At 35.3% G+C, this 26,020-nt stretch overlaps 1 protein-coding gene across 1 annotated transcript in view; it reads left to right on the forward strand.

Annotated features, from left to right (window-relative positions):
* NFXL1 (nuclear transcription factor, X-box binding like 1) overlaps positions 1-26,020 on the forward strand; it is a 73,995-nt gene that overhangs the window by 27,277 nt on the left and 20,698 nt on the right. The window contains exons 12-18 of the mRNA XM_030313914.1: positions 2,167-2,257; positions 7,932-8,052; positions 8,279-8,438; positions 9,176-9,267; positions 17,702-17,723; positions 18,150-18,290; positions 24,578-24,744. Of these exons, the coding sequence (XP_030169774.1) occupies positions 2,167-2,257; positions 7,932-8,052; positions 8,279-8,438; positions 9,176-9,267; positions 17,702-17,723; positions 18,150-18,290; positions 24,578-24,744 (794 nt within the window). The remainder of the gene's footprint in view (positions 1-2,166; positions 2,258-7,931; positions 8,053-8,278; positions 8,439-9,175; positions 9,268-17,701; positions 17,724-18,149; positions 18,291-24,577; positions 24,745-26,020) is intronic.

The following is a 26,020-nucleotide window of genomic DNA, read 5'->3' on the forward strand; positions in this document are numbered from 1 at the left end:
ACTGATGCTCCATTTATTATTTAGTCCTTGTAATTTATGTGTTTTATTTTAGTTTATGTAACTTTGTCTTCAAGTTCACTTATTTTCTTCTACATTATCTAATTTGATGTTTATATCTGCCTGTGTTTTTTTCATCTCAGATATAGTATTTTTTCATCTCTGAGAGTTGGAGTTGGGTCTTTTTTATATCTCCCATGTCTTTCCTTACCATGCTCATGCTTTCCTCTATCTTCTTGAATATATGGATGGGCTATACTTACAATGCCCATTTTAATGTCTTTGCCTTCTAATTCTGTCATCTATCATGTTTGGGCCTATTTCTATTGATTGACTTTTCTTCTTTTGCATTATATTTTTCTGATTGGTAATTTTTGATTAGTTTTCAGACACTGTGAACTTTACATTTTTGGATGCTGGGGGTTTGTTTTGTATGTCTTTTAATATTTTTAAGCTTTTTTCTGTTTTGAAGTTAAGTTATTTAGAAATCATTTGGTTCTTTTGAGGTTTAATTTTATTAGGTGTTTTGAGGCCACCCTTTTAGTTAGGACTAATTTGGTGTTGCTACTGAGGCAATAATTCTTGTAAGTACTCTAGGTGATGCCTGTGTGTTAGGAAGTTCTTCCATTCTGGCCATAGGGAGCACAACCTATTTCTAGTCTTGAATAATCTCTGGAAACAGTTGTACCTTCTTCCACTGGTTCTTTCTCAGATTTTGAATAGTTTCTGCTTCACACATGTAAAGACCAGTACTTAGCCAAAGACTTGAGAGGTCCTTTTGTAAGTTCGACAGAGCTTTCTCTGTACTGCTACCACTTCTCCACAAATTCAAGCCACACTGACCTCTCTGAACTATGAATTTTGTCTTCTCAGCTTGGTGAGACCACCAGTCTCTGCTTGTGATCTTCTTCCTTGTCCTGTAGCCTCCAGGTCTGAGCAAGTGCTATCATAAGACTCACATTGTTTGTTTCTCTTCTTTTAGGGTTGCTGTCTTATGCTGTCTAATTGTCTAATGTCCATAGTCTGTTGTTTCATATATTTTGTATGATACTCTAGTTGTTTAAGAGAGTAAATCTGATTGTTATTCCTCCATGGTCAAAAACACAAATGTCAAAAGTCTTATTAAGTCACGGACCACAAAACTTTCTTTTCTCCCACTGTTAACTGGCAGAATGATAGGCACATAGTTTTACTTGGTAAATATTTGTCTAATTGAATGAACTATTTTGACTTTTAATTGTTTTTCCATACTGCGTGTTCTGAGTTATTTTTATATACTGAAACTTGCTCTTAAGTAGGTTACAACCCTAAGTTTCTTTAAGACAGTTGTAGTATTTTTTTCTCCAAAGTTTGGATATATGAGAGGCCAAGGAAGGAGTTAGCATGGCAAGATGGGCTTTAAGTAGTTAGTTGCTTTGTGTTCATGAATGAAAATTGGGAGAAGTTTGCACGAATGGATTGGAAAACAGAGAGGTGACAAAACAAAGTTAGAAACAATTAGCCTTTCTCTTTTTCTCTCCTTTAGTCTTTGATTCCATGATTTGAAAATAACTGCTGGGGTGCCTGGGTGGCTCAGTTGGTTAAGCATCCAACTCAGGTCACGGTCTTGTGGTTCATTAGTTTGAGCCCCACATCAGGCTCTGTGCTGCCGGTGAGCAGCCTGCTTGGGATTCTCTCTCTCCCTCTCTGCCCTTCCCCTACTCTCTCTCTCTCTCTCTCTAAAGATAAATAAATAAACTTTAAGAAAATAACTGCCAAACTAATCTATACATTGAACTATACATTGATTTATTTTCATTAAATTTAAAAAATAGACTAATTGCCTAAATTGACTATAGGAGTTGACCAGATCCGTTCCTTTGGTTAATGCTGGCAATCTCTGCATAGATAAGTAGAAATGAAATTATCTAATGGGACTGTTGTTAGTCACGGAATAATTAACTGAAGGGCAAGAAACCTTAGCTTAATTTCATTAAATTAGGTCATTGTCTATTTACATTTATAAGTTCTTAATACAGTCTGTCTACTTAGAAGAATGTGGATACTCTTGAATACTTTTATTCTTATGGTGAAAAGTTCTTTTGCTTTTCATAAGTTCTGAGAATAATGACATTCATATTATGTGTGGTTTTCAAGTGACCTGTTCTCTGTATATTGCTTTCCCTTCAGTGTTGTCCTGGAAACTGTCCACCTTGTGATCAAAACTGTGGACGGACTTTAGGATGTAGGAACCATAAATGTCCATCTGTCTGCCATAGAGGTAAAATTTAATAATAGCTGTAATTTTTTGTTTGTATTTATACAGTGCTTTATAGTTGATAGAGTTTTATATTCATTATCTTACTCTTAACAACCTTGAGAACGTAGGGCAGCACCAGTATCCCTATTTTATGGACAAGGAGATTGAAGCCAAAGATACTTCAGTGACTTACTCAGGGAAATACCTAGTAAAGAAGTATGGCTAAGATTTGAACACAGGCTTTCTACATATAAAAGTTCTTTCCATAATGCCATGTTGTTTCCTTACTTCTTCCCAGCATCTCCCCCACAGTTTTTAAATTAGTTACTATGTTCCTAGGTTTTTCAGCATTATTTTGAATATTAGACATTTATATGGAATAGACATCTAGTAAGGGATTGGATGTATCCTAAGCCAGTGTTCTCAGCCTTTTTGGTCCCAAGATCCTTTTACATTCTTTTTGTACCCAAAGACCTTTTGTTAATGTTAGTTTCATCTATTGATATTTATTGTATTTGAAGTTAAAATACAATGTAATAATATTTATTATTTTATTTAAAAATAGCAGTAATAAACCCATCACATCTTAATACAGTAACATTTTTTTGGTGAAAAATGACTGTTTTCTGAAACAAATGTAGTGAAAAGAATGGTATTTTACATTTCTGTATATGTCTTTACTGTTCAGCTTGATAGAAGATAGGCTACATTCACATGTGTGCTTCTGCATTCAGTCTGTTATACCGCTTGACCCATAGCACCTGGAAAACTACTCTAAGCACGTGGGACCTTGCAGACCTCCTGAACAGGTCTTAGGGTTGCTGAAGTTATTAGACAATGAAAACTGCCTGGGTGGCTCAGTCAGTTAAGCATCTGACTGTTGGTTTCAGTTCTGGTCAGGATCTCATGGTTTTGTGAGTTCGAGCCCCACGTCGGGCTCTGTGCTGGCAGGGCAGAGCTTGCTTGGGATTCTCTCTCCCTTTCTCTGCCCCTCCCCCACTCATGCTGTCTTTGTCTCTCTCAAATAAATAAACTTAAAAAAGAAAAACTGAGTTAACTTTACCCATTTGGAGTAGGATGATATAAAAAAGGAACACTGATTGTATAGGGTAGTAGGAAGGGATGGACTTTAGGGTAAGAGGTCCTGGTTCAAGTCTGGACTTTGCCACTTAGTAATGTTATGACCTGGGACAAACTATACTGTGGGATTAGGTGGATGCTTGATACCTTCCTTAATCTTTTAGTCCTCAAAAACCTCAAAAAAATATGTTGTGCTGCTGTTATTTTGTACAGTAAGGAAATAGGCAAAAAGACTATTGGCCCAAGGTCATAGAACTAGTTGCAGGCAGGTCAGATGGGAACTCAAAACTTTAATGATCTTTACATTATATCACATTGCCTCCCTGTTAGGAAAAGTGGCAGATTCTATTAATCCCATAGACATTTTCCTATGAGTGTTCTCTCATGGGACTACTCATAGTGTTAGTGTCTTCAAATTGTGAAGTTTAGGACTAGTTTTTCAGTTTTCACCATTACTGAAAGAATTTTATTTTTATATAGTCATATGACATCATTGATTCATTAGATTTCATTAAGTTTAAGAAAATTTTTCTTAATGTTTATTATTTTGAGAGACAGACAGAGCATGAGCAGGGGAGGGGCAGAGAGAGAAGGAGACACAGAATACAAAGCAGGTTCCAGGTTCTGAGCTGTTAGGTTAGAGCTTGACATGGACTGCAAGATCATGACTTGAGCTGAATGAAGTTGGATGCTTAACCAACTGAGCCACTCAGGTGCCCCAGATTTCATTAACTTTTCTAATGTTACTCATTAATTCAATTAAAAAAGTGTTTTTGAGTGTCTACTAAGTACCAGGCACTGGGAATATATAATTGAACGATATTGACAAAGTGCCTTCTGCTCTTATGGAACATATTTTTTTTTTTACTTCCCTCAGTTAGAATATAAATAAATAAATAAATAAATAAATAAATAAATAAATAAATAAAGAATATCAGGTAGTGACAAGTATAGAAAGAAAATATAGTGTGATCGGGGAGGACTCTAGAAAGGTGACATTTGAGAGGAATCCTAAAAGAAGTAAGGGATACAAGCCATGTGAAAAAGAGGGTGGAATAGTGTTTTGGGCAAGAAAGCAGTAGTTGCAAAGGCCTTGAGACAGGAGCATTTGAAGGAATTGCAAAGAGGACTGTAGTAAGTGCTCAAGGGACAAAGGGTAGGAGATGAGGTCAAAGAGATGGTGGGATGAAGGGTGCTGGAGAAAGAATATGTATAGGACCTTGTTGACCGTTACTAAAATGCTGGCCTTTACTACAATTAGAAAACCTATCTAGTTATATTACCATTAAAGAAATTGGATCACTAGTTTAGAATTGCGAAGAAAACACCAGGCTTAGTTGATTTTTACACATTAACAAAATTTAAGCTACATATATTCAATCTCTTTATAAACTGTTCGAGAGTATATGTAAAAAATGAAGATGTCCCATTATATCATCTGACAAGGAAACTAAGAGAAAATTATCAGCCAATCTAACTCATAAACTCTGTAACTCATAAATATTTGTAAAATATTAAAGTTTCAGCTAGTCAAATCCAGCTATCCAGTATTACAGTATTAGCTGTCTAAAACCTTAATCTTTCATAACCAAGTTGGGTTTATTCCAATAATGTATATGATTGGTTAAACTTTAGTAAATCTGATCATGTGATTTACCACATTAGTAGTTTAAAGGAAAAATGAAACTAAGTAAATGTCTAAAAAACAGTTGATGAAATTCAATATCCATATTTGATGGAAACTTAACTGGAAATAGAAGGGAACATCCTTAGCCTGATACAGAGTATCTGTAAAAAAAAAAAAAAAAAAAAGGTAGAGCAAGCATCATATTTAGTAGAGGAGTGTTGAAAACATATCCCACTCTTGTTTATTTTGACGCAAATCCCATAAATCCTTCAGTATTCATTTCTAAAATGTGGATTCTTTTTTATTTTTTATTTTTTTTTAAATTTTTTTTTTTCAACGTTTATTTATTTTTGGGACAGAGAGAGACAGAGCATGAATGGGGGAGGGGCAGAGAGAGAGGGAGACACAGAATCGGAAACAGGCTCCAGGCTCTGAGCCATCAGCCCAGAGCCCGACGCGGGGCTCAAACTCACGGACCGCGAGATCGTGACCTGGCTGAAGTCGGACGCTTAACCGACTGCGCCACCCAGGTGCCCCTAAAATGTGGATTCTTAACCTGAAAATAGTTAATATATGTAACATCAGCAAATATCAGCTGTTTAGATATCTTGTCTCATAAATGTCTTCATTTTTTACTTTAGTTTGTAAGAATCAACAACCTGATAAGATTGACATATTGCAATTGGTTGATGTCTCTAAAGTCTATGAATCTATACTTTCCCTCCTCCATCTCCTTTTTTTTTTTTCCCCCTTGTCACTTATTTAAGAAACTAGGTTGCTTTATTTAGTCACAAAGTCTACATATTACAGATTGCATCTCTGTGGTATTATTTGACATTTTCTTCTGTATTTCCTATAAATTATTACATTATTAGTGGGATGTAGAGGTTTGATCAGATCCAGGTTCTTCTTCTTCTTTTTTTTTTTTTTTTTTTTGGCAGAGCATTTATTTTTATTTAAAAAAGAAGCTTATTAGACCCTAACAAAAATTACTTTAATGGAAAGTATGTGGAAGATACTATTGTGTAACTTTCACCATCTACAGTTATAGAAGACATATAGAACCATTATTCCATACCCATTTTCATCATTCTAGATACCTTCATAATCAAGGTTATACTGTGACTCTTAGGAAGAGGATGCTAACTGGATGTTTGCACTGTGAACATAGGAAAATTTGACTTACACTTCTTTAAGTTCAAGGTTATCTGTGTTTATGGTTCCAGAACATTCTTCATGAGTACGCATTTTGGCCGTTGACCCACTGGTCACTGTAGTTACCTTCTGTATGCTGCTTTTTCATTTTAAAAATCTCTCTGAAGCTATTTTAATTTGTCATGTTGTACAGGTATCTGTAACAAATTCTGTTGATCAGTAGGAAGACTGTTCACAGAAATTATTGCTTATTTTTCTTAAGATTTAATTTTCATAAAAGGAAAAGTGATGCTGTAGGTTAGCGTGGCAAAAAAGGTGTTATGTTTGATAAGTTTTCTCTTTGAATTGCTGAAAGTGATTGAAAATTATCATTGTTAGGGAGAAAATGATATAATATGCTGAATGAGAAGAGTTAAAGGTCATTATTAACTTTTAGAACATTTGACATCTAGTCATTCTTTTGGAAAGATTAAAATTGATCATGTGGATCAGGATAACTTGGCTTGTGTTACCATCAGGGAAATACTTCATGGATTACACTTATCAAAACACTGAAATATAAATTTGGTAATTTGTATAATCCATATATATTTATATTTTTCCCTATTGTACTTTTTACTCTCATTTCCTTATTCTGTGTTCATTATTTCAACCAGAATTCTTAACTTCTGTTCCTTTTAAGAGCTGTTTTAAGAGGCTTTATCCAGGATGCTTTTCATCATTTATCTGTTATCAGGTTAACTGCTATTCAGTATTTTGCTTGGTCTTGACACAAAGGCGGCAGTCTCTTATGATCCTCACTCCTTAGTTGAAGACTCTTATTCCCTTCTTGCCATTTCAGTTCTAGTGAGGAGCCTTAGTTACTGAGAACACTCGAGTGGGAAGAAGATGATGTTGGAACCGTGGGGAGAATGTTATAGCCTGTTTAAAAGAGTTTCTTTGATTTTGTTTTTATGTATCCTTACCGACATACAACAAAAGAAGGTAGAAAGCTGAAACCCAAATAACCGTTCTTTTTGAAATGTTTAGAAAAGAAATATTTGGAATTAGAAGGGTTATAAGGGTATAACCTAAAATACGGGTTGAGAATGAGTCCTTCACAAAGCACAAGTAATAGAAAATTGAGTATTCTTGTTAATAACGTGAAGAGAGATGTTATTCTTATTGGGGAATTTATCTAAAAATAATATACTTGAATAAATTTAAGTAAGTTTATCTAAATTTATCTCTTGCTGGGGAATTTATCTAAAAATAATACACTTGAATAAGCAGTATGTGTGAAAATAAGCCAGAAAGACTATTGGCAACTTCAGATTTTCCAAGACTTAGATCCATTTTGCTTGTGCAGCGGCAATTAAATTAGTAGAGTGTTAAATTTGTTATTTAGAGTAGAACTTTTAGGAATTTTTAAAGAAAATCCTAAAACTTTTTAATGGAATTACCAGTGTAGATATAAAAAGTATACAAATCTTAAGTGTATAGCTTGATGAACCTTTACAAACTGATCATAACCAGGTAACCAGAGCTCAAGATGATTAAACAGAACATTACCAATATTTCCAAAACCCTCCTTGTATCCTTTGTAACCATCATCCTGATTGCAAACAGTATAGATTAGTTTTTTGTGTTTGTTTTGTGTAAATGGAATCATATACTACATACTCTTTGTGTCTGACTCTTTTGCTCAATGTTATGTGTGTGAAGTTCATTCATGTAGTTCCTTTATTCTCATTGTAGAACATCCAGTTGTGTGAATGCTAACCTCATTGATTCTACTGTTGAGGGGCATTTGAGTAGTCATAGTCCTTTTTAAGTTTCAGACTTTTTTTTCAGGTAGTTGTTATCCCTGCCCGGAAACTGTAGATGTGAAGTGCAATTGTGGTAGTACAAAGGTGACAGTGCCCTGTGGCCGGGAACGTACCACAAGACCACCCAAGTGCAAAGAGCAGTGCAGGTTAGTATGAAGTTCTGCACAAACTTACATCTGGTATCTTACGAATTTAAATTCATACTGACTTTTAATATTGTTAGTATCTTTAATTTTTCTTTAATGTTCTAAAATACTGATATTCACAATATTCTTGTTCTGTATGGAGTCAGAAGATAAATAGATAATTGCACTTTAGATGTAATTGTTTAATGATCAAAAGTAATTTAAAAAATTGTACTTTATGATTTAGTCGACCACCAACTTGCCATCATACAAGTCAAGAAAAACATCGCTGTCACTTTGGCTCTTGTCCTCCATGTCATCAACCTTGCCAAAAAGTTTTGGAGAAATGTGGTCACTTGTGTCCTGCTCCATGTCATGATCAAGCATTAATAAAGCAAACTGGCAGGGTAAGGGAATATATTATTAAGAGGTAGTGCATTGCTGTGGGTCATATTTTCTTAATTTTACTTAGTCATTCAACAAGCAATGATTAAGTACCTACTGGGTGTTAAGCACTGTGATAGGAGTTGGGGTACAAGATAAATAAGACTTGATCTTTTGTCTTAAGCTCACAGTATAGAAAAAGCGAGAAAACAGTAAACAAATGTTTGCTAATACTGTGTGATAGTCATGTTGTAATCATGATACACAAGAGTTTGGCAGTCTTCCTTCATATATTGTGGTTCAGGGTTAAAGATATCTTTTTGGTTTCCTCAAAGATTCATTCACTTATTCAGTGAATATTTTTTAAGTCCGTACTGTGTGATAAGCATTCTTCGCGGTGCTGGGGAGACAACAGTGAACAAAATAATGGAGATTACATTCTACTGGTGGAAGTTGGATTTTACAGTTCTGTTTGTCATTCTTCTTTTGGCTAACGAGAAGTGAAGGAGGCTATGTTGCCTTTGTTCTGCCATTTAAAAACTGGGGTCTGCCTCAATTTTTATTGTCAAATGTGTGTAGAGGGGAACAATCTGATAATGACAATCTGATGGAATAAAATATTTCACTAAGCACAATTTGTTGATGACTTGAAAAAATTTCAATCTGCTTGAGCAGAGGATATGTGGAACTATTCGAGTCTTACAATGGCCCTATGATTTAATTCCTCTGCCTTAAAATTGTTAATGTATTTTACTTGTAGCACCAGCCTACAGGCCCTTGGGAACAGCCTTCTGAACCAGCATTTATTCAGACTGCGTTACCTTGTCCTCCATGTCAAGTTCCTATTCCTACGTAAGTATTTTACAATTTTAAAATGTTTATTTATTTATTTTTGAGAGAGAGAGAGAGAGAGAGAACATGGAGGGGAGAGGCAGAGAGAGAGGGAGACACAGAATCCAAAGCAGGCTTCAGGCTCTGAGCTGTTAGCATAGCATCTGACGCAGGGCTCGAACCCATGGACCATGAGATCATGACATGAGATCAAGACATGAGTCAGACACTTAACTGACTGAGCCACCCAGGCACTCCAATATTTTAGAATTTTAACTTAAAAAAAAAAATCTTTCTGGGGCACCTGGGTGGCTCAATTGGTCAAGCGTCCGACTTCGGCTCAGGTTATGATTTCATGGTCCGTGAGTTCGAACCCTGTGTCAGGCTCTGCACTGACAGCTCAGAACTTGGAGCCTGCTTCGGATTCTGTGTCTCTGTCCCTCTCTCTCTGCTCTTCTTCTGCTCATAGTCTCTCAAAAATAAACATAAAGAAAAAATTTTTTTAAATAAAAAAAATCTTTTGACACTTTAATTTGAAGTGTGTCTTAGGCCATCTACTCCCCTTTTTCTTTGTTGAGTTTATCATTCTTTCAGGCCTAGTCCATAAACCAGTCTCTCTTTTTCAGCCTTATTCCTTTATAAATATATTTTACATACTGCTTGAAAACCTCTCCTATGTATATAATTTTTCAGCCTTTCCCCCAGCTGGAGTTTAATATCCTTATTAGTTTCCATAGCAACTCTTCTTATCATTACAATAATTCATCCAAGAGATCATCCTCTGTTAGTTTTTCTGACTGATTCCCATGCTAGTCTTTGAGTTCCTTTAGGATGGAGGAAAGCCAGGTTTTAGGTAAGACGTAATTGAAGGAAACATTGAAAATGAAAGTAGGTAGTTTTCTGGAGGGACCGGAAAATGACCTGGATTGAGTTGTAAGGAGCCAAACCTAAGGTAATAATAGAATCTTGGAATGGTTCATACTTTCAGTAGAGGTTATGGAATATAGAAGAAGAGGAAGCATAGAATTCTGGGAAGCAACATAAAATCACCATTAAGGTTCCAAATTGAATATTGGTACGTCTTATGTATCAACCTTTTCCACAGGGGCTTCTTGTTTATTTTTAAAAGCTCTCACTCTCATTTTGTCTCTCCACACCTTTCTTTTCTGTTTAAGTAGCATGTATATTTTTGTATATTGGTTATGGAGTCAGGTTCGGAGGCAAAGTGTTGCTGGGAGCTATATCTACAGAGTGATTTTAGTCTGGATATTAATGAAAGATTCATAAACACTACAATTGTATAATTGTAGTCAGTTATCTTTGAATTCCTTAGTTTATCTTACAGGAGGATTATTTAACAGATATGCCTATCTTCATTCATTCAATTAATTTGCTTGAAATCTTAGGTTGGATTAAATATTTTATGACAATAGAAAAACTGCCTGGAATTACTAAGTCATGTTTACTAGAGGGTTAAAAAATTAATTTAAAGTCTTTCCTTTGCACTTGAATGTGCTGCTGGAAGTTTTTTTTGGATATGTATATTAAAATTGTGGTTTAGAGGGGCGCCTGGGTGGCGCAGTCGGTTAAGCGTCCGACTTCAGCCAGGTCACGATCTCGCGGTCCGTGGGTTCGAGCCCCGCATCAGGCTCTGGGCTGATGGCTCAGAGCCTGGAGCCTGTTTCCGATTCTGTGTCTCCCTCTCTCTCTGCCCCTCCCCTGTTCATGCTCTGTCTCTCTCTGTCCCAAAAATAAATAAACGTTGAAAAAAAAAATTTAAAATTGTGGTTTAGAGTAAGAACTTTTGAGCCCAGTGTTGTGCTTCCCGCTAACTACTACTATGAATAAGTCATATCCCTTCTCTGTTTGTAAAATAAGGAAATTCAAGATATCTACAAAAATGTCAGTGTGGAAGAGAAAATTTTTGGAGGTCCTTATCAAAATCTATTCATTGTGTCTAATAACAATTTTTTTCTAAAGTCTATTTTTTCTGATATTAGTATAGCTACTTATACCCTCCTTTGGTTACAGTTTACATGGAGGGATAGACAGATTCTTAGAAACACAAAAACAACTGAAGCTGACTCAGAAGTAGAAAATCTGAATAAAACTATACCTAGTAAAGAGATTAAAGTAGTAACCAAAAGCTTACCATAAGGAGAAGCTGAGGATGGGTGACTTTACTGCTAAATTCTACCAAACATTTAAAGAATTAACACCCATATTTCACTGTGGGGAGACATTTCCTGATTCATTCAATGAAGCTGGTATTTCCCTGATACTAAAAGCAGAGAAGGACCTCATAAGAAAACTATAGACCAATATCCCTTTTGTATATAGATAACAAAAATTCTCAACAAAATACTAACAAACTGAACCCAGCAACAGGATTATGCATATGACCAAGTGGATGTATCCCAGAAATACGAGGTTGATTCAACATATGAAAATCAAAATATCAAAGTAATATTTTATCACTAGAATAAAGGACAACTGATAGATTCAGAAAAACATTTTACAAAATTCTACACACTTTCTTGATAAAAAAAACTCAACAAACTTGGAATAAACAACCTCCCTCAACCTGATAAAGGGCATGTATGAAAAGCCCTTAATCATACTTAGTAGTGAAAGACTGAAAGCTTTCCTGTTAAGAACAGGAACAAGACTAGGATGTCTGCTCTTGCTCCTATTTATGTTTACATTGTATTAGAGGTGCTAGCCAGACCTATTAGACTAGAAAAAGAAATAAAAGATGTATTCATACTATTTGTATTGTTAGATGATGTGATCTTGTATATGAAAAATCCTAAGGAATCTTTACATAAGTTATTAGAGATATTGAATGAGTTTAGTAACGCCATATAAGCAACATTGATATACAAAAGTCGATTCTATACACTAGCAATGAACCATCTGAAATGAAATTAAGAAAACATTTCTACCTCCAGTAGCCCTAAAAAAGCAACTTGGGCGGTTCAGTCGGTTGAATGTCCGACTCTTGATTTCAGTTCAGGTCATGATCCCAGGGTCGTGGGATTGAGCCTCACATCAGACTTCATGCTGAGTGTGGAGCCTGTTTAAGATTATCTGCCTCTCTCCCTCTGCCCCTCTCCCCCACTCTCTAAAAAATTAAAAAATTAGAAAACCAACTTGTTTATTCAACAAATTTAATGAAAGAAATCTAAGGTTTTATGTACTGAAAACTGCAAAACATTGTTGAAAGAAATTAAAGAAGACCAAAGGCTCTGGTACTGGCATACATACATATAGATCAAGGGAATAGAATTGAGAGTCTAGAAATAAATTCATACACTTAATGGCCAGTTTTTGACAAGGGTACTAAGATAATTATTTAGTAAGTGGCAAGATATCCCACTTTTATGGGTGGGAAGACAATATTGTTAAAGACACTACTACCCAAAGTAATCTACAAATTTAACATACTCCTTGTCAAAATCACAGCTGGCTTTTTTCCAAAATTCATATGGAAATATAAGGACACAGAATAGCCAGAACAGTCTTGAAAGTGAAGAACAGATTTAGAGAACTCATACTTCCTTATTTTAAATTACAAAACTTTAGGGGCGCCTGGGTGGCTCAGTCTGTTGGGCGTCCGACTTCGGCTCAGGTCATGATCTCACGGTCCGTGAGTTCGAGCCCCGCGTTGGGCTATGTGCTGACAGCTCAGAGCCTGGAGCCTGTTTCAGATTCTGTGTCTCCCTCTCTCTATGACCTTCCCCCATTCATTCTCTGTCTCTCTCTGTCTCAAAAATGAATAAACGTTTAAAAAAAATTAAAAAAAAATAAATTACGAAACTTTAACAATCAAGAATCTGTGGTATTGTAACGACGGACATATTGATCAATGGAATAGAATTGAGAGTCCAGAAAGAAACCCATATGTTTATGGTCAGTTGATTTTTCACAAGAGTGTCAAAAAAATATAGTGGGTGCTGAGACAACTAGATATTCACACGGAAAAAAAATGAAATTGGAACTCTACTGCACAACATATATAAATCTTAAAATGGGTCAAAGATCTAAAAGTGAGGTTTTAAACTCTTAGAAGAAAACAGGTGTAACTCCTTGTGTCCTTGGGTTAGGCAGTGGCTTGTTACATATTGCTGCCACCTAAAGCGTAAGCAACAAAAGAAAAAATAAAGTCAGGACATTATTAAGACATTGTGCTTCAAGGACACAATAAAAACATTGAAAACGTCACCCACAGAATGGGGGAAGATGTTCGTAGATCATATATTCTATAAGAGTATTATCCAGAATATATAAAGATTTCTTTTTTTTGTTTTCAAGTTTATTTACTTATTCTGAGAAAGAGAGCACAAGCAGGGGAGGGGGCAGAAAGAAAGAATGCCAAGCAGGCTCTGTGCAGAGCCTTCAAGCAGGGCTTGAACTCACGAACCATGAGATCATGACCTGAGCTGAAACCAAGAGTCAGATGCTTAAGCAACTGAGCCACCCAGGTGTCCCAGAATATGTAAAGAATTCTTAAACTGAGAAGCAAAAAGGCAATCTGTTTTAAAAAATGGGCAAAATCTTTGAATAGACATTTCTCTAGAGAAGATCTACACATGGCCAGTAAACGTGAAAAGATGCTCAAGTAATTATTAGGGAAATTCAAGTCAAAACCACATTAAGATGTCAATTTATACCCACTAGAATGACTAAAATAAAGAAGACATAAGTGTTGGTGAAACTATGGAATAGTTGGAATCCTCTTACATTGCTGATGGGAATGTAAAGTGGTGCCACTACTTTGCAAAGCAGTTTGGTAGTTTCTCAGGAAACTAAACTTGGAGTTACCAATTTTAGGTATATACCTAAGAGAATTGAAAATATGTGTTCATAAAAAACTTGTACATGGGTGTTACAATAATAGCATTATTATTAATAGCCAAAAAGTGGAAACAACTCAAACGTCTGTCAGCTGATGAGTGCATAAAATGTGGTATAACTATGCAATGGAATATCATTCAGCTATAAAAATGCATGAATTAACTGATACGTGCTGTAACATGGATGAACCTTGAAAACAGTATGCTAAGTGGAAGAGGCCAGACATAAAAGGCCACATAATGTTTGATTCCATTTACGTGAAATGTCCAGAATAGGCATATGCATAGCACCAGAAAGGAGATTAGTGGTTGCCAGGGGCTGTGGAGTGATTTCTAAGAGTTACAGGTTTCTCTGTTGGTAGTGAAAATATGCTTGATACTGGTGATGGTTACACAACCTCGTGAATATACTAAAAACCACTGAATTGTGCTTTAAAAAAATTTTTTTTTAATGTTTATTTTTGAGAGAGAGAGAGAGAGCGAGCATGAGAGGGGGAAGGGCAGAGAGAGAGACGGAGACGCAGAATATGAAGCAGGCCCCAGGCTCTGAGCTGTCAACACAGAGCCAGATGCGGGACTCGATTCCACGAGCTGTGAGATCATGACCTGAGCCCAAGTCAGAGGCTTAACCGACTGAGCCACCCAGGAGCCCCTTAATTGTACTTTTTTAAAAGAGTAAATCTTATCTCAGTTTTAAAGAGGAGACAAACATGTATAGGTCTTTCTAATTCTGATATAATGATTTTTCAGTGGCAGGTGTAATAAAATTAGTATAAAGTATATGTTAAAAATATTGTCACATGAACGCCGAGGTAGTATAATTTTTTCTTAGAGTAAAATGTTCATGTCTTCTTGTCCCTTGCCTACCATTTTTAAACATAACCTGACTTTTAATAATTTGGCTGTGTGGTAAAAGAATTCTGGGGCGCCTGGGTGGTGCAGTCGGTTAAGCGTCAGACTTCAGCCAGGTCACGATCTCACGGTCCATGAGTTCGAGCCCCGCGTCGGGCTCTGGGCTGATGGCTCAGAGCCTGGAGCCTGTTTCCGATTCTGTGTCTCCCTCTCTCTCTGCCCCTCCCCCGTTCATGCTCTGTCTCTCTCTGTCCCAAAAATAAATAAACGTTGAAAAAAAAAATTAAAAAAAAAAAAAAGAATTCTGAACATAAAATACGTGCTGTATCATTATGGTGCCTTTGGCATGACATAATAACAACGGTTTTGCCTTGTGCAGTTAGACTGGAGGTAGAGCAGCTCTGTGGTTGGTTAAGCTGATTAATGTAGTTCTGCATCATCAGGGGTCCGGATTCTTTCTGTTTTATCCTCAGTGTAGCATCTTTGCTCTCACGCTATTTGGCTTTCTGTTAAACTTCCCATCCAGACAGGAAGCTTTCCAAAGAGAGAAACAAACTGTTTATGTCTTCTACCATCATCTTCTATTTTTAAAGAGTGAGAAGCCTTTTCCAGAAGCCCCATAGCAAAACTCCTTTCACATTTCATTGGCCAGAGCAGGATCACAAGACAGTTTAGAAACTGTCCCTGGAAAGGGAAATGAAATGTTTATTTTTTAGTTTTTTTTAAATAGACTTTATCTTTTTTTAGATGATTTTCAGGTTTACAGAAAAATTACCCAGAAAGTGAAGAATTCCCATATGGTCCTGCGACACAGTTTCTCTTGTTAACATTTAGTGTGGCATATATATATATTTTTTTACATTTGAGGAACTGATATTGAATAATGATAATATTATAAACTAAAGTTCATAGTTTATACTAGGGTTTATATTTTGTGTTGGATGGTTTTATGAGTTTTGATAAATGCCTGATCTCGTGTATCCGCTAATTACAATATCATACACTATAGCCACTGCCCCAAAAACATTGTGTACTATTCTTGTTTATCCCTCACCTTCTTCCTGAAGTCCCTGGTGACCACTAATCTTTTTAACGTCTCTATCATTTTGCCTATCAGAATGTTATATAGTTGGAATCAGATGGTTTACAGTCTTCTCTATGCATTTAAATTTTCTCTATGTCTTTTTATGTCTTGGTAGTTCATTTCTTTTTATTGCTGAATAATATTCCATTGTATGAATGTACCACAGTTTGTTTATCCATTCGCCTGTTGAAGGACATTTTGGTTCCTTCCAAATTTTGGCAGTTACGAAGAAAGCTGCTTAAACATTCACGTGTAGGTTTTGCTGGATCATATGGTAAGTCTAGCTTAGCTTTGTAAGACACTGCCGAACTCTCTGACAAAGTGACTGTACCAATTTTGCATTCTTATCAGCAACAAGAGTTCCTGGTGCCCTGTATTCTTGCCACGTCTGCTTGTCAGTGTTTTGGGTTTTAGTCATTCTAATAGGTATGCAGTGGCATCTCATTTTAATTGGCAGTTTTGTAATGACATGATGTTCAGCATCTTTTCATAGGTTTGTTTGCCACCTGTATGTTTTCTTTGGAGGGTGAGGTGTCTGTTCTCTGTTCACATCTTGACCATTTTTCTTAATTGGATTGTTTGCTTTATTATTATTAAGTTTTAAGAATTTGTCTTACACTTTGGATACAAACCCTTTACCAGATAACGTTTTTTCCCAAAGTCTGTGGCTTTTCTTTTAAGTGTTTTTCACAGGGCAGATGTTTTAGTTTAATAAAGTATAGCTTAACTATTTTTCTTCGGAGATCACGCCTTTGGTGTCGTACCTAAAAAGTCATCCCCACACACAAGGTCACCTAGATTTTCTCCTATGTTGATAATTTCACATTTCACATTTAGGTCTGTGATCCTTTTTGAGTTATCTGTTGTGAAAGGTATAATGCCTGTTTGGATTTTTTTTTTTTTCCCCATGTAGATGTCTTTATTCCAGTACCAACCATTTGTTGAAAAGACTATCCCTTCTCTATTCAGTTGCGTTTTTCCTTTATCAGAAATCAATTGAGTAAATATTTGTGTAGGTCTGTTTCTGGGCTCAGTATTCTGTTCCATTGATCTATTTGTCTGTTTACTGTTACCAGTACCATACTGTCTTGATCACGGTAGCTTTATAGGGTGTCTTTAAGTTGGGTAGTGTTAGTACTGTGTTGTTCTTCAATACTGTGTTGACTATCCTGGGTTTTTTTGTTTTTCTATATAGACCTTAAAATCAGTTTGTTGGTGTCCACTATTAATAACTTGCTGGGATTTTGATGGGAATTATATTGAATCTAGATCAAGTTGGGAAAGAATCAACATTTTAACAATATTGTGCCCTTCTATCAATGAACATGAAATATCTTTATATAGTCTTTGATTTCTTTCATTAGTGTTTTGTAGTTTTGCTCATATAGATCACGTATATATTTTGTTAGATTTGTATCTATTTCATTTTTTTGTGCTAATATAAATGGTGGTGTGTTTTTAATTTCAAATTCGAATTGTTTATTTCTGGTATATGGGGGAGCAGTTGGCTTTTGTATGTTAATTTTGTATCCTGCAATCTTTTTATAATCACTTATTCCATATGTGCTTTTTTATGTAGTAAAACTAGTGGCGTTAGCACCTTTGCTTTAGGTAATCTTTTTGAAGAATTTATAATGTTTTCATTTTATTTTTTTTCTTGCAGAGAATGTCTTGGGAAGCATGAGGTGAGTTATAGGTACAAGTTTTAAGTAAAGCTTATAATCTATGCTACTGTATAGGGATTGTTAGAAATGACAAAGTCAAAGTATTGTTTTTTGTGTTTTTTTTTTAGTGCTCTAAAAAGTACAAGAGTTTATTTGCTGATTTTTAAAATATACAGTGCTTTTGAGAATTAGCCTATGTCTATGTGGTCATCATTATATTGAATTTCCCTTTTTAGGAATAGAATGTTTTGCTTCTTGGCATTTGTTTTTTTGGATTTTTTGACAGGTTACTTTGATTTTGATAATAACTATTATTAATGAAAACGTGTTAGACCTTTATGAAACTTGTTCTTAAATGATAACAGAGTCATTTCAGACATATGGGTCAGAAGGTTTTGTGTGTGTGTTGCTAATATTTTCTTTTCTTTTCTTTTCCTTTTTTTTAAGGTGAGTCCACTACCATGCCATACTGTAGGACCCTACTCTTGTAAGAGGGTCTGTGGACGAACCTTAGATTGTCAGAATCATACATGTATGAAAGAATGCCACAAAGTAACTGAAATAGTTGCCTTCATTGGCAAAAACAAGGTAATATCCTTAGGTTGAATATATATGTGCTTATAGTATGCTTGAAACATTCTTTTGGATAATTATGCCATAAATATTTTTCCATTTTGTTATAACTATTTTCCTTTTGCTTGCCCTCATCTCTTCTCCTTCCTTGCCTTTCTTAATACAAGCAGCTTTAACAGCTTGGTGTACATTTCTCTGTATCTTTGTGCTAGCTCATGATATGCCTTTTAATGTACTCTTTACATACTGTACCTGTGTTAATACATAGGCTTTCGTTTTATGATAAAAGTACAGAAATTATGTATCTATTTAGATAGTAGATAGCAATATCACTTCCACTTCTGTCCATTTATATCTCTGAGTTTAATTCTGGAACACTTTTTCTTAGCTGTTTTTTAAACCTAACATGTATGATAGACAATGTCCACAATTTTAATAAATTTCAAATCTTTTGTTGGCAATAAAGTAAATAGCATCACAGATGTAGGGTATGTGTGTGTGAAATTCACTAAAAGCATTTTACAAATCATGTAAGTCAACCATCAAAAGATCTCTAAAAATTGCCATTTTACAAGGAAAAATAAATATAGCCAATAAAATTTTAAATGATACTAAATTTTTTGTATATAATATATAAACAACATAAAACATAAATATATATATAAGTATATATATTTAGAGTGGGAGAGTATGAGCCAGGGAGAAGGACAGAGGGAGAGAGAGAGAATCTTAAGCAGGCTCCATGCTCAGCATGAAGCCTGATGCAGGCCTTCATGCCACGACCCTGGGATCATGATCTAAGCTAAAATCAAGAGTAGGACACTCAACTGATTGAGCCACTCATACGCCCCTATTAAATTTTATTTTTAAATGTTTAAATTCATCAACAAATAAAACTAACAAAACCCAGCAAAATCATTTAAAATAGCAATAAAATATACCAGATTCCTGTTGAAACAGAATACAGATAGTCAGTCTCCTGCTCTGAATTTCCTAGGCCATATGCAAGGTTCTGGCCAATAAAACATAGGCAGAAATGTTATTCAACTTCAGGAATAGTTAGAGAAATCTTAATTTATCATTAACCATTCTTTCTCTGTTTCCATGATGGAGGAGGTTGTATGTCTCTTGTGATACAGTTAAAAGCTAGCAAACTCCTCATCATCCTGTATCCCAGAATCATTGATTTGCCGGAGTCCCCTGCCAGCCTACATTTGACATGATGTGTGAATAAAAAATAAACTTTGTTATATAAAAAATTATATATTTTTAAAATATTTAATGTTTTTTCAAAGACTTCCATTCTATAGGGAATCATAATATTATTAGCAAGTGTGTGTCATGAGAAGTAAGCCAAAGATTTTAAGAATCATTTTATTAAATAACATTAAATTTTCAAATGTTTAAATTATTAATATGAATTGTGTGCTATTGAAAAATTCACTTGCATTGTTACTTTTTTTTTTGTCTTTGATTCAGTGGTTGTAAAGCCTGATAATATAAATGTCCATAGTATCATTCTTGCTCATGTGCAGACATATATGTAGATATATTGCCTATAATTTCTTCATTGATCCGTGCTTTGATCCTTAATAAAAATGTTCTTTCTCATGATAAAATGAAAAAGAGAGTGGAATTATAAAATCATACTCACATAAATATTTCAAAATCACTTTAGTCACAGTACAGCTGCTATATCTTTTCTAGATTTCCAGAACATCAAATGAGTTGGAAAAACTCATTTTAAGAGCTGATAAGACACCAATTGGGGAATTATCTTGGATTATCCCAGCATTGCTTCATGGGCAATGGCTGTGGTAAAGTATGGGTTATAACTTACATGCAATTCATCTCAATTTAGCTACAAGTCCACCTTTGTCTCCCACTCAAGGAAGGCTACTACAGTGCAAGTGAATGAAAATTACATTATTTAGGGGATAACTTTGCAATCATTCTAATTTATATATTAAACATGAAATATATCATGACTCTTTAAAATTCCTTACTGTAACATCTCAGTTGAGACCCACTGGAGATGATCTCCTTGTATGTCTGTCTTGACCCAAATGGCTCAGGAATTGTTAATTCAGCTTCTACCTTGAGTTGTAGCACAGAGCTTACAACATACTAAAAATATTAAATTAATAAATATTAAATATTGCGTATTTAAAAAGCGTTTATTGACTGGAATCAAAAGTCTTTTGTTTCTTATCTCTGTAGATCTCTCAGTCTAGTCAAAGCTGTTCTTATACGCTATGGCTCTGATTGCTACAATTAGCAACAGATATATCTCTATTGTCTAATTCACTGGCTGCAGTGAGTGGAACTGTGGTTAATTGGGGAAAGGTGTGAGATTGATGGCAATTGAAGTGAGTGTATTTCCCAAGCAAACCTGGGCACAAATAATTTTTAGAGTGACTGAAAGAAGAAATAATAAGTATTTCCGTTTCTTCTACTTGAAGGGAACATACTCTCTAAGAGTACTTTCCATAGTGATTTTGATGTATTAACATAAAAAATAAAACCTCAAAAATACAAAAAAAAAAAAAAAGAAAAGAAGAAGAGGAAGAAATAATGAGGATAATCTTTGGGGAAAAGCTGTACCAAAATTAAATGAAAAAGAAAAAATACATCGGTACATAATCACACATAGACACACACATTTCGTATACGCTTATGTATATGGTAGACCCTTGCCACGCAGCATTGGCATCACCTGTAATCTTGTTGGAAACACAGAATCTCAGGTCGTACCTCAGCATTTAACTATTGCCAAGTGATTGATCATGCACAGAAGTGTTTGAAAATCACTGCTACAAGCAAGTGTGTATGATGTGTCATGTTTCATTGATTTAAAAAAAAAGAATTTTGGGGGCGCCTGGGTGGCTCAGTTGGTTAAGCGGCCAACTTCGGCTCAGGTCATGATCTCGCGGTCCGTGAGTTTGAGCCCCACGTCGGGCTCTGTGCTAATAGCTCAGAGCCTGGAGCCTGTTTCAGATTCTGTGTCTCTCTCTCTCTCTGACCCTCCCCCATTCATGCTCTGTCTCTCCCAGTCTCAAAAATAAATAAACGTTAAAAAAAAAAAAATTTAAAAAAAAAAAAAGAATTTTGTTATAATCATCAGACTTTGTAAGAGATTGGAACTTAATTATTTCAGCCATTAAAAACAAAGGATAATTCTGTAATGTGATAGAGGTTCTAATTTTTGCTACGATGATAATCATAGTATATAAATGTTGAACACCTTAAATTTATGAAATGTCAAATATATTATAATAAAACGGGAAAGAAAAATTTTACTTATCAAGATTCATTTTCCAATTTGTAATAATAACGCACTTGTTTATTCTGCCTTCTCATCTTCTCCTTGCTTATAATTAGGATTGCTATCCTTCTGGGATTTCTAGACATCAGATGAATCAGGAAAAACTCATTTAAAAAAGATGGTATGACTAATTGGGGAATTATTGTAGATTATCCCAATATTGCTCCCTTGGTTAAAATTCCTGTCTCCCTTTAAAAAAAAAAATTTTTTTTAATGTTTATTTTTGAGACAGAGACAGAGCGTGAGCAGGAGAGGGGCAGAGAGAGAGGGAGACACAGAATCTGAAGCAGGCTCCAGGCTCTGAGCTGTCAGTACAGAGCCTGACGCGGTGCATGAACCTGTGAACCATGAGATCATGACCTGAGCCAAACTCGGATGCTTAACCGACTGAACCACCCAGGCGCCTCAGTGTCTCCCCTTTTTAAAATAAGAACTGTGTAAGATATTTGACAGCCAGTCTTGCTGTATTTCTGAATTAAGGTAGATTCTTCTGGAAGATAGAACTTGATATTGGAAGTGATCCAGGAAGATAGCTTAGCAAGTATAGATTCAGTGATTTTTTTTTTTTTTTTTTCGTAACTGGAACAAAGGAGCCCCATACCATCTGTATAATTCTTCTTTTGCAGATAGGGAAACTTAAGGTTTTCAAGTGACTTGTTCATGATCATATAACCAAGAGAGTAGTAATAAGAAGGTAGTATCCCTGATAGTACCTGATATTAACTTCCAGCCCAGTATGGTCTTCTATTTATTTAAATGAAAGATTATTACACATGTACCACATAGCCAGGAAGAAACAAATGAGATAGACTATTTGTGTCATCTTTGGTTATGTTTGCATATTTTGAGATTCACTGCTTCTCTTTTTCCAGTCTTTCCCATTTCAGAAAGTTGTTTTATCAGTTTTACACCATTCTGCAGATCAAAGACAGGAACATTGCTTGATTTCTTTCTTATCTTCCTTTCCTTGTCTCACAACAAATCTTGTTAGGTTTATTATCTTCAAAGTAGATCCCTGAATCTATTTCTTATAACCTCTGACACTAACCTTCTCATTCAAGCCACCATCACCTCTTCCCTAGATTTCTGTAGTATTTTCCTAGCCAGGCTGTCCACTCCCACGTTTGTCTTACTGCATTAGCCAAATTCATCTTTTAAAAATGTAAGAAAACAAAATAAGTCATGTGTCATCTCCCTGCTTAAAACCCATCAGTAGCTTTCAGTTACTCCCAGGATAAAATGCAGATGGCCTTATGATAGCCCAATAAGGCTTTATACTGATCTAACTTCTGATGACATTTCCTACCTTTTCATTCGTCGCTCACTTGTTCCCTTCTACTTTTGTTCTTGCTATTTGAATATTCCACGTTTGTTCTTCTGTCAGAGCTTTTGCACTTAGTTTTTTTTCCCCTCTGGAACTCTATATTCTTGTGGCTTTCTCCCTTATTTAACTTAATTCCTGTTCAAATATGAACAGGAATTTCTTCATGTTGCTCCTATTACCCTCTCTTATCTTGCTTTATCTTTTTTCAGAATATTTATGAAGACATTCTGTTATGTTCTTTATCTCCCCCATTTAAATTTAAGTTTCTTAGGTCAGGGATCTCTCCCATTTTGCATATTCCCAGTGTGTGAATGATTCCTGGCACATAACGCTGAATTAAGTGTGAATAAATTAATATAATTTTTAAATTAAAAAATAGAAATTATTTATAGAAGAATGTTTCATAATTGAGACACTTTTTCTTTTTTTTTTCTTTTCTTTTTTTTTAATTTACACCCAAGTTAGTTAGCATATAGTGCAACAATGATTTAAGGGGTAGATTCCTTAATGCCCCTTACCCACTTAGCCCCTCCCCCCTCCCACGAGATACTTTTTCTTTTTAATCATGTATGTTAAAAGTAGCTTGGGTTTTTATTGACATAATAACTCATTTGTAATCATAGCTTTACTTAGGAATGATAAAACGTTTTTAAACTTTAAGACACTACCCATGTCTATAGCTCTCTTATTTTATTTCGTGTATGACGTATGAAAATAAATACTATCTTGTAATAACAATTTTTAACCTTCTTTTGTTGATATAGTTAAATTATTAAATTACTAGAGGAGAGAGGTGCCTTCTTGAGTTACATTCAAGTACATTTATTTTTTTCATATTTTTTTTCAAGTTTGTTTATTTTGAGAGGGAGATCACACGTGTGTGTATGTGTGAGTTGGGGAAGTGCAGAGAGAGAGGGAGAGAGAGAACACCAAGCATGCTTCATACCGTCAGCACAGAGCCTGATGGGTGGCTTGATCTCAGAACTGTAAGATCATTACCTGAGGAGAAACCAAGAATTCTACCCTTAAGCTTAACCAACTGAGCCACCCAGATGCTCTGAAGTACATTTACTTGAAAATGTAATGTAATCTTGGTTCACTGAAGTGCATTAAAACATAAACTTCTGGTCATTCTTTTTCCCCTCTATACATGTTTCATTTTGGCTAGATGAGATCAGTAACTTCAGAACACTGAATGCTTTGGGAATTGTTATTTATGTATTAACAGGGTGTTGATTTCTTTAGTTTGATGGTGATTGTGCTTGTTGGGTGGAAATGAATTGATAATGTTTTACTCTTTATTTTTTTTCTGCTACAAACTATTCTTTAGGAAGTAATTTAAATTTTTAGTAGGAATACTTCATGTAATCAAGTACAATTTCAGATGACACAGTTTGATTTAATGAAGTTTGTAGACATAACAGTTTGTGAATAGTGGTGATATTGATAATTTTCCTATTCTTCATTTTTAATATATATTTTTTCATTTTGAATAATTTTAAAGAGTGAAAGCATGCAGCGTTTTATTAACTATATTCTCAAGAGCTGCAAAAGTGCTTTTTTTTTTAATGGGATATGTGAATTTTGTAGTTTTAATATATAGAAATGTTCAACTTCTGTACTTAGATGATTTATTTCCTTACTACCCATCAGGCTGGCCCAGAATGCCTTCAGTGTGAAGAAGGGTGCTCTAAATCACGGCCTCTGGGTTGTCCCCATCCATGTGTTTTGCCATGTCACCCTGGAGAATGTCCTCCTTGTGTTCAGATGCTTAGAATAAAATGTCACTGCAAGATCACAAGCCTTTATGTGGAATGTAGGTAAGTGGACTGAAGAAGTATTTACTATAATTATTTTAACCAGTATCTCTTTGTAATTCAGAACCCTATAAAGTATTCTTTAGGAAACATTATTCACTGTTGCCCATAGACACTAGAAGCCTAGACTTTCCAGTAGAGACCTGAAGAAAGACATGTAGAATCCCTCACCTTCTAGATACTTAGTCCTGGTTTCAAGGGCAATTCTGCTTTTTCCATTTGGGAATTCTGTGTAAGAGTTTTTAAGGGAAAAAGTTCCATCAATCACTGCTTAAAAAAAAATAGAAATATTCCTGTAGTGGATTGTCAAGCAACTGTGTCAAACTAGAATTTTGTTGGATCAAAACTTGATGTGCACATAGTTACTAAGGCATAATTTTTAAATTCTGTGGGGCGCCTGGGTGGCTCAGTCGGTTCAGCCCAGGTCAGCTGTCCGACTTCAGCCCAGGTCACGATCTCGCGGTCCGTGGGTTCGAGCCCCACATCAGGCTCTGTGCTGACAGCTCAGAGCCCGGAGCCTGTTTCAGATTCTGTGTCTCCCTCTCTCTCCGACCCTCCCCTGTTCATGCTCTGTCTCTCTCTGTCTCAAAAATAAATAAACATTAAAAAAAAAAAATTTAAATTCTAGACTTTTGTTTATTACAAGTGTAGCTGTTATGGCATATGCCATACTAGGCTATGACTTCTATATTTCCTTTACTTAAAAAAATGCACACTTAATAATATGTATATTTTTGCTTATCAATTATGTGGAGGGGAAAAATTACCATTTTTTTTCCTATTTAATCACAATCTAACATAGTTTATCTAACTTGTTCAGCTCTGTTTCACCCAAGTTTGTAAAGTGGGCTGTGTGTAAGTGTATTTGACTCAAGTTAAAGTTGGGGATATGACTTTGTTTCTCATTTTTTTAACATAAATACTTTTTGAAAAATGCCTGTTAGTAGTATCTTAAATTTGCTTTTGTCATTTATACTATAGACTACCGTTTTTTTAAATTGGAAAAGTTAAATTTTATTCTTTTTAAATTTTTTTTTTTTTCAACGTTTTTATTTATTTTTGGGACAGAGAGAGACAGAGCATGAACGGGGGTGGGGCAGAGAGAGAGGGAGACACAGAATCGGAAACAGGCTCCAGGCTCCGAGCCATCAGCCCAGAGCCCGACGCAGGGCTCGAGCTCACGGACCGCGAGATCGTGACCTGGCTGAAGTCGGACGCTTAACCGACTGTGCCACCCAGCGCCCCAAATTTTATTCTTTTTATATATTAAAATTATTTT

This window comes from Lynx canadensis, chromosome B1, assembly GCF_007474595.2.
Source record: "Lynx canadensis isolate LIC74 chromosome B1, mLynCan4.pri.v2, whole genome shotgun sequence".
NCBI lineage: Eukaryota > Metazoa > Chordata > Mammalia > Carnivora > Felidae > Lynx > Lynx canadensis.